This window comes from Coturnix japonica, chromosome 3 (genome assembly GCF_001577835.2).
Source record: "Coturnix japonica isolate 7356 chromosome 3, Coturnix japonica 2.1, whole genome shotgun sequence".
NCBI lineage: Eukaryota > Metazoa > Chordata > Aves > Galliformes > Phasianidae > Coturnix > Coturnix japonica.
In genome coordinates this window covers 13930512-13945649 of record NC_029518.1, presented here as the reverse complement: position 1 = coordinate 13945649, position 15138 = coordinate 13930512, and the positions used below count along the sequence as shown (strand labels likewise).

Sequence of the window (15138 nt, the reverse complement as noted above, 5' to 3'; positions counted from 1 at the left end):
CGCTGGGCCGCATCCTTCACTGCCTGCATCCCCAAGTCCCTCAGTGTGCCAGCAGCCTGCCCGCCCTCACGGCCCCATGGTGGTGGCACACACACAGATAAGCAGGAGGTGCTTATCTCTACGGAGCAGGCTTGCAGCTCCTGCCTGCACCAACACCATTATCAGGCCTACAAATCACACCCCAAAATCCCCCCAGGTATTTGGCACGTAGCCCTGTTGGTTTGCCTTTATCTTGCTCTTGTACCAAACCACTGCCATGGGGCTTGATGCGCTCCTTGCACCGCACTGGTTCCTCCATCAGTGGATCTGTCACCCCACTGTCCCAAAGAAACACCGCAGCCATGGAGATTTGCTTGTTTTAATGATGCTTGAGGACAGACATGGACACGGCGGCTGGAAAAGCACAAGCTGGGAGCCCTGCCGGCTGTACACGTGCATGCTGACGTGCAGGCGGCCAGCACGGAGACCCAGAGCCATGGCAGGAGTGTCCCATGCACCCCCAGCATCGGCTGCTTTCCGAGCCATGTCTCTCTGCAGTAGCTGACAGTGGGAATGAGGCACCACCATTAACGCATGTATGGCATGGCACAGCTCCCACAAGGAGAGCTGCACGCAGAGAACACTAAATGATAGGACAGGGGACATGCAAGCAATCCTAAAGGGCACTGATGACAACAGGTCACAGCAGCTGAGTGAAGCAGCATATAAGACCTCCACAGACTTCTCCGGTGTTTGTCATGGCCTTCGGTAGGAGCACAGGAGCTGCTGCTGCCACACGGGAGTCTGCAGAAACCCAGAATCCAGCTGGACCAGTCCCTGCTGGTCAACAGCCAGGGCACCTGCATCCTACATCCTTCATGGCTGATGCTGAACTAAGTCTAGAGACAGCCCGCCATATGGTGGGTATCTTCTTGAAACCTAGCACCATCCTTTGCAAAAGCTTAGGAAAGAGACTAAGACCTATTCTACTGCCCTTTGAGCTGAAAGGAGCTAGAAAACATCTGGTTTTGCATTTTTCTAAGAAAAAAAAACACCACCCAAAGTCTCTGAAGGTTTTGCGGGCATTACTTGCAACAGCTGCAGTGCTCAGGCCTCAGCCACACGCATGTCCCCTCCTGCTTGGCTAATACATGGGACAAGAGCTCAGACACTGTGCTGTCTGTCCTCTATCATTTCCCACCCGTGCTTTATCTCAGTGAGCATGCTGAGGGCAGGTGGTAAACAGTGGCAGGCAGTACCTGCTGTTTTCCTCCAGCAGCTGTTGCTTATCTTTAAGAATTCAATAGATACCAATGATCAAAGTGTCCCTGAATCACCACCTCCCCGAAACCCAGCTGAAATACATGGTGTAAGCAGCTGCATCACCGGCAGTCATGGCTTTACCACTGAACAGAAGCCCTGCTTTTAAGGGAGCAGCAGAAACAGCCAGGTGGTAATGAACCACAGTGCAACCCCAGATGAAAGCAGGGGAAGAAAAGGCCTTAAGAGTTGGGCAGATGTTCCTGAGTCGGTGCTTCTCCTGGCTGTCCACTGCTCCCGTGAAGGACAGTGCATCTTCCTGCACCCAGGCTACAATCAGAACCTGTCTTTGCTGGGGAAGAAGTTGTACTGTTAAACTCACATCAGCTTAAGTTAATTTTAAGCTAACCTGAAAATGCCAACGGAGACATGCTGAACAGGTAGCTTTGCCTGTTAACCATTATAGCCTAATTGTTTACTATCAATGCTATCACCATGCTTTGCCTGGTTTGCATGGACATTTTGACACCTCATATGCCACTATAAGATTAAAAAAAAACATGTTTTCTCCCCACATCCCCTCTCTCGCAGTCCATAACTCACTACTTCCCCACTGCCTCCTGACTCATGAGATGAAGAGTCTGTGGTGACCCTTCAGCATAAATGCAAATTCCAAAGCCAGAGGCCAGACTTGGCACTTGGGAGTCCTGCTCAAAACAAAGCCACCCCACAGCACCCGCAGCCCAGGCTCCTTTACACACAGCACAGAGGAATGCAGCAAAGCCGCTCTCTTGTAGCTACTGTTCCTGGTCACTTCTCAGTGTGCACCAGCCCACCTTGTGCCTGCCACACACTGGGCAGATGCTGATCCACGGAGCACTCAGTATTCACAACTTAGAGGTGTTCAAGTGGCCTTCTGTAATGCTTCCTTTCTGCAGTGCTTCTGCTGGGTCTTGCCAAACGCTCTGTTCCTTCTGGATTTAAGCATCCTGGTGTGAAATGGTGCCAGGCGGGGATCCACAGTATTTTGCAATGAATGTCTGTGCCATTACAGTACGATCAAAATGCCTTACTCCATGGAGGCCAGCAGACTCCAGTTCTGCCTACAGAAAGGTGGTGGGACCGTCTGCTTGCAGAGCCTTTGGCTGGCACAAAGACCTCTGACATTTCAGTCATGAGCAGAGACAAGTACATCACAACGCCAGGATCTTGTGAGAAGCAGGAATCCCACTCCTTGATTTGCATCCTATTACACACAGGCAGCCAGAAGCCTGTAACCTCCACGATCTCCTCATTTGTTTATTTTGGGTAACGGGAACCAGTTTATTTCTGTACCAACCATCTTTCCCTGCCGGAGGCAGCAGAACACAATCCTGACCTCAGCAGCACACTCTGCTCTTTTGCTGCAATCAATTCAAACCCGCAGAGCTGCAGTTTTCCATGACGGTTTCCTATGCAGAGTGTGGGGAACTCAATCAGACGATCCACGTCCTTCCCTCCTCACTGGGAATCAGTTCTGTGCTGCTTGAGCAGGCACTTGTTTGCGATCTGCCCTGAAGCATGTTTTCAAACACGTAACCTCAGAGCTAACGTACATCCACGCATCGTGTGCAACATGGAACGAAACTCCTAACCCAGGACCACCAGTGTGCAGCACCCTGTGAGCACTCAGTTCTTCGCAGACACTGCTACAGTCTCTTGAACAGTGAGATCTAATGGTTGAATTCTGACTCTTCATATGGAAACCTGGGGTACAGCACAGACAGATACCACTCACACAGCCAGCTGCTGTTAGAACCACAGCTGTGCTCCACAGGGAGCATTAAGCTTAGGAAGGATGTGCTGGGCTTATGCTAAAAATTCAGATTAACTTCACAGAATGGGTAGTATGCCAAGGACGTGGGGTATACTCAGAGCAGATGTTAGCTCTGAAATTCAGGGTCCTTGAGGAATTTAGCTTCCCCACAAGAATATCAACCTGTCCCTGATGTGTGGCAAACCTATAGACAAGAAATCTCCTGGTCTGCAGTATCACACCCGCCTTCCCCTTAGCTGGGACTGAGCTGTGGATTGTGGTAGTAAATTGTCAAATAGAAGAGAACCAAATTGACTGGATCAAAACCAATAAAAATCATTTGAGTTGGAAGGTTCCAGATTTAAGCCTCAGGGGCGTAAAGGTGAAAGCTGAGAGAAGAGCCTAAATTCGCATCAGTGTCCCAGAAGAAGCTGAGAAGATTGGGTTCCAGCTATTTGAAACACTCTTAGCACAGAATTGGTGCTAGAAATCCTATAGCCTGCAGGTGAGCCCCAAGGAAAAGTCTCTCTACCTGTTTTAAACAGAATCCAACTGCATCAGACTTGGATGGAAACTGATCAAATCTCATTAGGAAAAGGGATAACTATAATAAACAAACCGCCTTCCCTGCTTGGGTTATTTCACTGCCTGCAGTTCAGCACCCTTTCCAACAGCATCCTTGCCAGTCATTGCTTGGGTGTTCAGCCAGCCAGCTTTGAAAATACCCAAGGAAACTGAATTCTTGGTGTTCCTGGTGTTATGCATCCTGTGATGCAAGACAGCTTGTTCCTTTCTACAGGATAGAGCAGGAACAAAGGAAAGGAGTTGCCTATTTGGAGCTGAGCTAAGGCACTAATGATGCAGTAGGTGAGGAAAGAAGGAATATAGTGGGAGGAGTAAAACTTTCCAACCATGACATCCCAGAAGATCACTGTATTCTTCACTCAACTGCCTTAAAAAAACACACACGTTATCTCTATAGAAAAGGAGGAGCTAATAGAGTATTATAGTATCCCTGTTGGGGTTTCATCTTAAGGTTATTTTGCTATACTCCCAGAGATTTGTTTCAGGTATCAAAGTCACGTGAGCTGTTTCTAAAATAGGTTTTGGTGAATGCAGGCAGAGTTGTCTCAGCAGCTCTGGATCATCGCAGCTTTATGTAGATGCCTGTTTTGTAGTTTTTCTCCATGACTTTCCAGGAAAAAAAAAGAAGCCTGTCCCTATCACTTTTTGGCATAATACTGAGATAAGCCATTAAACAGTGCTGACCCAATGGGTGCAGTCTCTCCTTGTGCACAGCAGATGCACTCCTGTAATCATCACAGTTTGATAAAGATCGATGTTGGCTGGCTTGTCTTCTGTCCAGTGTCAGCAAGGGGGAAAACGCTGGAGATGGCTACATCCACAATTCCTTGGCAGAGTTCTGCATATAGCTTCCTAAAAGATGAGAGAGAGAGAGAGAGAGAGAGAGAGAGTAAGATGCCCAAACAGAGCAAACCAGCAGGCCTTCCAACTTCTTTTTATATAGGCAGCCAATTGTTGTCTCTTAAATGTGAACTGTGTGGTTTGGTGCTATAAATTAGAATAGCTCTGTAAAGGAAAAGCCACCAATAGCCAAAACTTAGCTCATCTGCTTCTCAAGGCTTCCAAGTGCCATACATAGGTATAAAGCAACCAGAGCATTGTTGAAACCCAAACCACAGCTACTCACTATGCTGTGTTGTGTATAACCAAGTTATATTCAGATCCAGCTGTTCAGAAAATGAGATCTATGAAGGAAAGAAGCTTGGGGGAGGCCAAGCACGGAGACAGCAGCAATTAACTTAAATTGACTGGTACTCAGAACAATATCTGGTATGGATTTGCCTGGGAAAGGCCCCTACCATTCATTTTCTTCCACCTTTTTTGTTTGGAGCTGGCACACAACCATGTTTTGAGCAAATGGCATCACAAACTGGCTACTTACTGGGCACAAGCTGGAGCCCCATTGACTTCTATGAGCCAGACTTTCAACTCCTCATCAACCATGAAGTCAAAGCCAAAGAGCTGGAAGCTCTGGTAGTGAAGATGCTTTGTGCTGATTGCAGGCTCTATACACGTAAGGCAGCTTCTGTGATGGGAAAAGCACAAACACGAGGTTAAAAGCCCTGCAGACACAGCCTGCACTGCAGTTTCCAAGGGCGAGTGCACAGTGCAGTTAAGTGGATGGGTCATTTGCTGCCTTCTGGAGCAGAAGGCAGAGCCACAAAGGACTGTACCAGGTCCCCAAGGAACTGACACTCAGAACTCATTTGCCATTGAAACTCTCAAAGTTATGCCTCTTTGGCTCAAGTAATTGCAATTGAGTATCTGTGTAGGAAATTCTGCCACAGAGGACCACTTTTTCAAGATCCAATTTCTCTCCAGCACCACGATCACTCCAGACAATTTCCTCAGTGCCCAGGAAGCAGCTGATATAGCTAGCTTAGCTCTGCTTGGAATTAATAAGACTAAATGCCCTGCAACAAGGCACGCTGCTGCTCGCTGACAGCACTGAGATCCTGCAGATTTGAGTCTGGCTTCATTTCCACTCTTATGCCCTATGTCTTTTTTCCACCTCAACCTCTTCTAGACCTATCATTTGACCTACCGTCTTCCCTCATCAAGTCATCTCACTCCCTTACCAAGCCACAGCCAGCAAAATGCACACATACTGGCAAAATGCATTCACAGAACAGCACCTATATAGTCCCTTATCTGCTTTACCATTGAACAATGGCACCGGGGTCCTTCTAGCTCTATTCTCAACGTATCTCTGAGCCACAACCCCTGATCCAAGCAAATGAAATTATTCCCTTATCTGCCTGCCTTCCCAGCTCTGTTCATACACACTCCCTGTCACTCAAGGGTTATGTACCCCTACACAATAGGTAGCTGGTTACCTTATTATGTGTTTGATTTGCAATAAGATGCTATTCTCAAGCGTTGTGTTCAGGGCATCCACCAGATACTGGTTGAACTCTTCAAAGAACATTTCATTCCCTTCCTCATAGCGCCCATAATTTTTGGAATACTCCTTCTGAATGCAGTGATTGGTCAGGTGGCAGGTTTTGTCCTGGAAATTAGCACTGTTATATGGTTCGGAAGAGGTCCGCAGGACACCCTCTCTGTAGAGGTAGATATTATATAGATGATCCACAAGAACCCAGCTCCTAGGGGAAAAGAGAACAAACTCAGGTCTCAGCAGCTTAACAAGAAACAGCACAATCCAGTATTACAGAAGGCAAAAAAGCAACAAAATTACCTGATATCAAACTTGCGATGCCCTGGCTCCAAAAGAAGAGGCTTCTCCAGGTATTTCTGAATCACGTGCACCTGTCCCTGCTCATCAATGAAATCCAGGAGCTCTGAAGCCTCTGAAGAAATCAGGATCCCTTCCCCTGGCACAGAAAGGAAAAGCAAATAAGATGTAAAGATCATTGCTGGAGCTCTTTCCAGGCCCAAGAATATACAAGAATCCACAACTTCAGAGCTGATTACTGCCTGAGCAACTATTACATCAGCATGAAGTCAGATAGCGGGCTGGCAGAGCTATATCCCTCTTCCCTCAGCGCGGGACATTTGGTTTCTTCACAGCTGGAGCACAGCTGGGAACCATGAGTTCCAGAGATAACATGGGGCTTTTTGGCAGGCAGATGGCTATTTTAAATGCAAGTGGATGCGCAGCAGAGAGAGACCTTGGCAAGAAGTGAGGCAGCTGCTTTGTTTGGAGGATTTTGTTTCCCTTTCTGGCACGTTTTTTCCATCTGGTCTTGGAAGGGAGCAACATTTAGCAAGCCCTTTTTAATTCTGTTTTGCTTTTCTCTGTTTTTCAGCAGTTTGGAAAGCAGGATTTTGGCAGTTTGTGAGGTTTGTATTCATTTTGCTTCTTTGGGAAGGGAGGTTTGTTTTTATCCTAGACTCAGACTTTCTTCCCCTGCCTAATTTTTCTGTTTGCCAGAGGCAGTCACACACGCATCCATGTGCAAACTGCGCTCCTCTGCTCACTGAGTCCATTTAAGTTACTGCTGAAACCACCGCTCAACTAGGAAAAGAACTGATTCAAAATGCTCATCCACATAATCAGTGATTTCTCTTGCCATGGAAACAATTCATTAAAGAATTCAGATGCATCTTTTAAATACTGTCACATTTTGGCTGAAGCTGTCACTGTTCATTTTCTTGCAAGCCTAGAAATGAATCTACTCGAAACAGCTCAAGTAAAATTATCTACCAATTCTCAACTGGAAGTGCTTCATCAAAATACTTCTCTGTTTATATATATATAAAATATGTATTTTATTATATATACATTATATATATATATATATATAATGTATGTATATGTGTGTGTATATATATATGCATATATATATATATTATTGGGGGTGAGGGGGCAGGGAGGATGCAGGGGGAAAGAGAACAAAGTTTTTGAGTCCCCTGATTACAGCAGAGCCACTTCCAGTGGTACAATCACAGGGCTATGCACTGAGGGAAAGGAAGAAAACAACATCTCTGTAAGATAGTAAGTCCCTGCTGCAGGAAAATCAGCAAGTATCTGTTCTGTGCTGGACAGATGGTGAACTGAGGGAGTGGTTAGCTTAACTGTGCACCTAGTCAGCAACCCAATGAGACAGAAAAGCAGCTTATGTGAGGGCCACTTCTCTGTTCTCAAAGACAACACAAGGATCTCTATCCAGAAATGAAAACTTCTCAACTATTAAGTCAGGGCATCATAAACCTGTAGTCTTCCTATTTCTGACGGACAGTCATGTTTCTCCTCGAACTCCCCTGAGTCGGGAGCTGTGCCTTAACTGAATCTGCCTGGCCAATTAATGCTGACAAGGTTTCTTCTTCATCACAAGTAATCCCCAGACATTTAGAACTGCTCTCTAGAAGATTAACATCAGATTTGCTCACCGCATTAATTCCCATTTTGAGTTCTGCAGCACACCAATGAATACAAAAAGTTACTTTAATGTAAAAAGAAGGTGAAATTACACTTGAATAAAGCATGTGGGGAGTTTAAATCTCCCTGTGCTGCAGCAAACAACAGCCATGGCTTTTTCAGTTTTCCAGATTGTTTCTTTGCCAGTGACACTAAACAGACACACTTCCTATCAGCAGCGTGACAAAAGGACTCATTTCCCCTTCCTCCCTGATGAGAATACAGTCTTCTGATGCTTTGCAGCAACACAGCCATGAAAGCAGAACCCCAAGGAAAGGCTGCATGAAGGAGAGTCATATCCTGCAGCCACCCACCTCTGGCTTTGACACGGCCTGATGATTCTTGTAAAGCTGCATCAGAAGAGATGCTACAAATGAGCAATACGTGTGGGCTTGCTACCTTTGAATGGACTGGGTTCTTCACACACAGCAAGGCGAGTTTCCATAAAGCAATCCTGAAAGCATGCCAGTGATACTGCTATGATTGCTAGATAGGATAATTTGCAAAGCTCTGTCCAGCTATCTCATCTTAATAGCTCATAATTTCTGGAAGGAGGGATATGTTATCATTTAAGTATCTGTATGTCATCTATTATGTATCTTTTACAATTTAAGGGAAGTACAGATTTTGCATTGCTTGCCTTTGCTCTGCTCCCTGCCCATAGATTGGGTATAATTTGGATGCACTGAGCTCACAGTCTCTTACTCTCAGTGTGACCATGAGTGGGACACTGGCACCAGGTATTTGAGTTGGCTGGAAGACAAAAGGTGGTATTTCTGCACAGCTGAAATCAGGCTTAGATGCAGCATGATGATGTTTCCTGCTGTCGTGGATGACTGTCCTGTTTGATGCCCTGCTCCTCGTATCTTGTTCTGCTCCCTCATCTCTTACAGCCCACATTCCCGTGGCCTGCTCTCCCTGCTGCCTTCCCCCTGAAGCAAATCTTATTATATTTTGAGGTGTATCAGTAGAAAAAAGGGGGTCCTTTCACTGCCATCCATGTCCAACCACTATATACATACTACAACTCCATGCCACTAAGCAGTAGTCAAAGACTTTCACAGACAAGTTTGGGCTCAACCAAACCCCATGACTCTGCTAGAAGGAATACTGAAAAGGTGGCTCACTTTGCTGAAGAACAAACCTTTGGCACCAGCTGAGGACTTGGCAATCCATACATTGCCTTCTCTGCCTTCCCGACGCCTGTTGTAAGCTGCCAAGAAGACTTCCCTCTCATCTGTCCTCGTGTTGTTTATGAGATGGCGAATTCCATTCTGTGCCGGAGCCACGGGGGTCTTCAAGTTTGTTGGGTAAATCACATATGACTCAGGAAACCACGTGCAAGACTCTGACAGCTCAGGGCTTGTCTTGATTAGCCTAGATGAAGAGATACAGGCTGATAATCTCCAAACTGTTAATCTCCAGAGTGACCTGTGAGGACATCATTTAATAAGTACAAACCACCACTAACTGGGCTCTTTTGCTCGGTGACTGTATGGGAGCTGCTGAATCACAGCCTGAACCTCTGATTAACCACCTGAGGTGAGCAATAAGTCAGCCCTGGGAGTGTAGGTGAAGGCAATTCTCATGTGCTACAGGAAGGGGTAGAGCCTGGCTCCATCTCTCCTAGATCCCATTTAAGAGCTGACTACCACTGGGGAAGGATCTCTTTTGGAGATTGCTCCTTGTGGAGACTTTCAGCAAGCCCAGGATAAGGGTAAGCTCCATCCATTCTTCTCTAACATAACAACTTGTTAGCCTAACTCTTCTGCATATTTCCTAATTATAACATTGGTATATTCACTGATTACACAGTGAAAAATAGTATCTCACAGACAATCTGCATTCAGCTACTGTGATCTCTTTATACCTTTGAAATTAGGGTCTTCCTATACAGATTAAAGTAACTTGAAGCTGCAGCTCTTTGAACCACACCTACATGCTATTCTTAAATATTTTCTAGATCCTATGGATGTCATGAAACAACCAGTAGAGTAGAAACCTCTCTAATAAGAGCTCGCAGTGATCTATCTCTCTGCATCATCTCTGCGTACTGAGGAAGCATAATCCCTAATACACAATGGGGCAGGAAGGAAGCTGTGATAACAGCAACAGAGAGCCAGAACAGTAATGCTGGGCTCTTGATCCCCTTCCCACTGTGATCAGATCAGACACCCCCAGCTGTGACAGAAGGCCACTGGGAATACACTGAAGGAAAGGATATGGCTACATGCTTCATTTTCTGAGGCGCCTGGGATAGCATCTGCATGCAGCCCCTGCTCACTCTGGCAGATACTTTCTCCTACCAGTTATATCAAGAGATACCAGTGAACTCCTGCCTGTGGCACTCAGGTCTGTTATCCTTTAGAGTCCAGGGAGCTGCCTACCTCTCTGAATGCTCACTGTGTTTTGCTGAAGGCCAAAAGCAGAGCTAATGACGTGCTGACTCTCTCCATACATTTGTGCATGTCTGTTGAAGTAGCAGTCAGGCAGTGACACCCTCAGATCCCACTGTCAGAGGAATGTCATTTCTGGTCCCTTGGGTTCATAAGTGTCTTAATGCATGGCTGACTCTAGAGCTCAAAAGGTCAGCTAAGCTCCAGGAGAGAAAAACAAGCAGAAACATTTTGAGCACTGCATCCAGACCCTTGGTTGCCCAGAAATCCAGCTGGGAAATGCACCAAATGCTTGTTTAAAATATTCTTGGTGCCTGCCATAATCACCACCGCACAGACAGCTTCTGGGATTAGGTTCTTTGCAGAGGAAGGAGAGGCCTCAGAGCAGCACGCGCTCTGCAGAACTGCATCAGCAAGAGGCAGGACAGACACTAACATGGAATGAAATTCCTGAAGAAGGCCAAGAGTTCTGACATGAAGAGGCCCTAATGGTTTGCAGGGGGACTAGGGTTATCTGCAATGAAAGCCTACCATCCTTTCCCTAAGAGACTGTGATGTGGCTGGTCGTGCAGAAATAACTCCCAGAGCCAGCTCTTCCTGGAGACGTCTCCAGACATTTGCTTGACCAACAAATATGATTAGCTAAGGGCATATTAGTGCCTCCTCTCTGTATGAATCAGAATAAAAGGAGGAGGTTTTAATCAAGTAGCTACAAGGAGAAAGAGCAGATATGGTTTGTTGTTTGTCCTTTTTTTCTCCCTTTGATTTGGCTCTAATCTGCAGCTCCCTGTCTGCCTGATTCAATATACTCTATTTTTCAAGCAGATGTAATTCAGTGGAAATGCCATTTCCCCTGAAGTTACAAAGAGGTCATTGTGCACAGATAGCTGTGCAGATCAACACAGAAGTCTGAAGAGAGCACGTGTGAGGACATTCCCAGGGCAGCTGTTCTGTGAAGTACCCTAAGAACAGGTTGAGCTGTTGACAACAGCTAGCAGAAATATTTCTACCAACCCCATGCAACAATTCAATACATTTCTTACTTCACCAGGGATGCTTTGCGGCACAGCTTGTCTGCTCCCCTGTAATAATTCACCAGCTGTACAAGTCCAGGTTCGTGGCCTACAAGGAAAAATAGAAGGGTCAGACAAACTTAATTGTTGAAGGAAAAAATACCTGCTTGGTATTAGAAAACCCCCCGTTTTAAGGCTGTTTCCTCACTCTGTGCCAAAGAAACAGGCACTGAGCTGATACTGGCTCTGCCATTTTCCTTCCATCAGGCAGGAAGGCCCATGCACTAACTCAAGTCTGCTTTGAACATGTCATTGCCATTTTCCAAAGGAAAATAACCACTTCATACCGGGAACTGGCAAAGCCACCCAAAAAACATTCTCCATTTGCTGGTGGCAGTTTTTAAGAGCCAAGATTTCACTCAGTCTTAAGTGCAATAGGAAAGTGAAGTACATCACAGCACAAAGATCACAGCTTAGAAAACAGCCTTAGGGGTTCTGTTTTTCTTCTGTCATTTATAACAGGATTCCTTTTTGCCCAGTTAAAACACTAGGAAATATTAAAGGATTTATCCTCGCTGCTCATACTGTGCTTCACACCACAGCCTGCCTGTCCTTACCCTTGCACACAGCACAGACACCCATGCTCAGATAGGAGCTCTCTTCTGGGACAGACCTGACTGTAACGCAGCTCTGGGCAGTAACACAACCTGCCCCACACAACCATCAAAATACAATGGGTAAACAGTGGGACACTGTGACAACAACCAACGAGGACATGAGGAGGGAAAATCTGACAAGAAACCACTCTGCTCTGAGGGACAGCTTGAGGGGGATATACCAGAGACAGTTCTACAGCTTTTGGGAATACATACCAAAACCATGGTTTTAGTCTGATTCTACTGATTTCAGGCAACCAGCTCCCGCTATAGAAGGATGGACTGGAGAAGCCAGTACCAAAGTTTAGTCCCCCCCTAACACCTGTTGCTGTGCCTTGGCTGCAAGAAAGGTTTAAATTTTCAGGCTTTCCATTGTAACACACACTAAAGAGCTTGCTGAAGCCATTCCATCATCCCAGGGCTCTTCTCCACAATGGAAGGGTTTGTTATGAGACTGAGCTGCACAGCTGGACGTGCTGTGTGGGCCACATCAGAGGACCGTGCTGGGTCTGTGACAAAGTCTGATGCTCAAAGGCACATCTTCATGCCAGGCACATCAGGGCACAGCTTCACTTGCTGTTGCTGGTTGCAACACCTGTGGGCATCCTCACCACTTCAGCCTCTCCTCTGCTTGCTACAAACAGCTTTGAGCTGGGAAGTGACCAGACAGCATCTGCCATAGGATGCGGGGACTCTGCAGTTGTGAATTCATGTGGAAACAAGGGGAGAGATTCTGGAGCTGGTGAACTGCAGATCTGAAAGAGCAGTGCTGATTGAATGGTGCTGGGTTTGAATTGCATGAAAGGGGCTGGAAAGGCAGTCTTGCCCTCAAGTTGCTGGGGTGAGGGGGTTTTTCTTGCTCCAACACTTCCATAGGCTGAAGCAGTGCTGCAAAATCACTGGAAACTGTGGTGAACAGATGGAAGGAGGCCAGGAGGGTCCTGCCAGACGTCTGACGCAGAAATAGGGGACCACAGAAGGGAAACACTGTGCTGTGCTTAGCAGCATGCTGATCCTAAACCAGCTCCAGCACTCCTGGGGACAGGAGCCAGCATGGGGCCAGAACAGCAGCTGGCACTGTGCACGGACAGCTGCCAGCCCTGCGGCTCCAGCCAGCTTGCCACCAGCCGCGGGCAATGACAGTGCATCTCTGCTCCCCACCCCACACCGCTGCCAGTGCCTGGTATGGCTTTCCCTGCTTGTGGACTGAGCACAGCCCTTTCTCTTCCTGCTTTCAGGCTCTTCCCTGTCCAGCAGAGCACTGGACAAGCACTGTGCAGGGCAGGCAAGAGACAAGCCTGTACAGGGGAGCTCTCAGGTCTTGATCAGCCATAACCACTCATGCTATCGGGGGGACAAGGAGGGTGGAAGGCTTAGCCTTACAGATATGCAGCCTTTCACCCTGCCCCAAGCAGGTACCAGAGGTGCTGTCACAATCTGAACAGCAGAAAAGATCACAAGAGCATTGCTACAGGATAAGGCAGGCTCAGAAAGGACCCTGAGACCGGTGTCCCCGACATGTAGGAGCCAAATAAAGGGAATGCCCTGCTCTAGAGTGAGTGTCCTGTGTGCCAGCATGACAGACTCTCCACCCTGCACCCCAGGCTGGGCATTTCTTGGGGACTGAGGAGACACCACCCTGAAGGCACTTGGGGAAGGTGATACTTAAGAGTCCACAGTGGTCCCAAGCCAAGACTGCCCAACCTCAGGCTGTCAGGTTGTTAGAGAAAGCCCGTTTCAGGGCTGTAAGTGCTGCACTGAGCCCACCGGCCTCAGCCCTTTGTTCTGAGCGATGCCGGTTGCGGGGGCCCCTGCGACAAGGAGCCCAACAGACGCCCGGGTGTCAGCGTGACTAGTGAGAGGTGGGAACAGCAGGTCACAGGGGGCCCTGGAGACAAGAGGTTGTGACAAGCCGTGGGGGCTGCACTCTGACGCGGGATCCCCCTCCCAGAACCAGGGCCCGCTGGAGCGGAGGGGAGCAGCACCACGCCTACCCGGGTCCTGGGGGAAGAACTAAGAGACACCCGGCGACAAAGGACCCCGCCGCGGTTCCCCCTTACCGAGCCTGCCGAAGGGGAGCCGGTTCCTCTCGCCCAGCATCAGGTTGAAGCGGGGGTTGTCCTTCCTCAGCCGCTTCCACTGCCCGGTGGCCAGGAGGAGCCGGGAGACCTCCGCGTACACGCTGCTGTTCTCGTCCCGCACCACGAAGGTGTACATGGCGGCGGGGCGACTACCCCCGGGGGCCCGACGGGTGCCCCAGGCCCATGGGGCCCCGCCGCAGCCTAGGCAGGGCCCTCCTCCTCCGCCGCCGCCCTCGCCGCCTCCCGGCCGAGCTCCGCATGGCCGGGGCCGCCCGCCCCTACGCGCCGCCCGCCCCGCACCGCAACACGCCGCAGGGCTGAGCTCATCGCGGGGAGGGACCGCGCGGGGCCGGCGGCTGCGGGGCGGGGAGGGCCCGGCTCGGGCCTACCCCGGGATGGGGGGAGGATAGGCCCGCCCCGACACACCACGCCCCGCCCCGCCTGCCTCAAAGCGACCCGGAAGCGGAGCCGTAGAAGGTGACGTCAAGGGAGAGAGGAACCCGGGGGGAACGAAGAGAAAGGGGGAAAAAAAGAAAGAGAAACACCGTTAGTGCTGCACGTCCACGTCGGGTGCTCGAAATCGCGCAGGAAATGTTGCTATGCGGCGTGTTCCTACCAGGAGGCGCTGCTGGACTTGGGAGCTGATGGGCTGCCTCACCTGCTTCCTCACAGGGCTTACCTTACAGCGCGGTGTGTCTGGCACTGTGACACTGGGGCTGTGCTCTCTCCTAGCTCAGAGCATTGCTCTTCATCAGGATCCCGGGTTTATTGGTAGCTGGAGCGTCATCTCTGTGATGTGCAGCAGTGCAAGATGCCACGGCATTCCCAAAGTGGTGTGTTAGACCAGCAAGCAGAATGAAAGCCAGGACTGAATTAGTCAACATTACATTCATGAGTTCCTTTAACTATATGCACCTGACATCTAATATCTGCAATATATATATACACACGCATATCTTTTTGTATTTGAGGCAAATGCTTACAGTTATCCC

At 48.4% G+C, this 15138-nt stretch overlaps 1 protein-coding gene across 1 annotated transcript; it reads right to left on the bottom strand.

Moving 5' to 3' along the window:
• Nucleotides 1-342: 342 nt before the first annotated feature.
• Nucleotides 343-14434, bottom strand: TTL (tubulin tyrosine ligase). The gene is made up of 7 exons (XM_015857000.2): nt 14126-14434; nt 11440-11518; nt 9145-9377; nt 6318-6453; nt 5956-6225; nt 5001-5144; nt 343-4471 (listed from the first exon to the last, which is right to left on the bottom strand). The coding sequence occupies exons 1-7, from the start codon at nt 14280-14282 to the stop codon at nt 4354-4356; spliced, it is 1137 nt and encodes a 378-aa protein (XP_015712486.1). The 5' UTR covers nt 14283-14434; the 3' UTR covers nt 343-4353.
• Between the last annotated feature and the right edge of the window lie 704 nt (nt 14435-15138).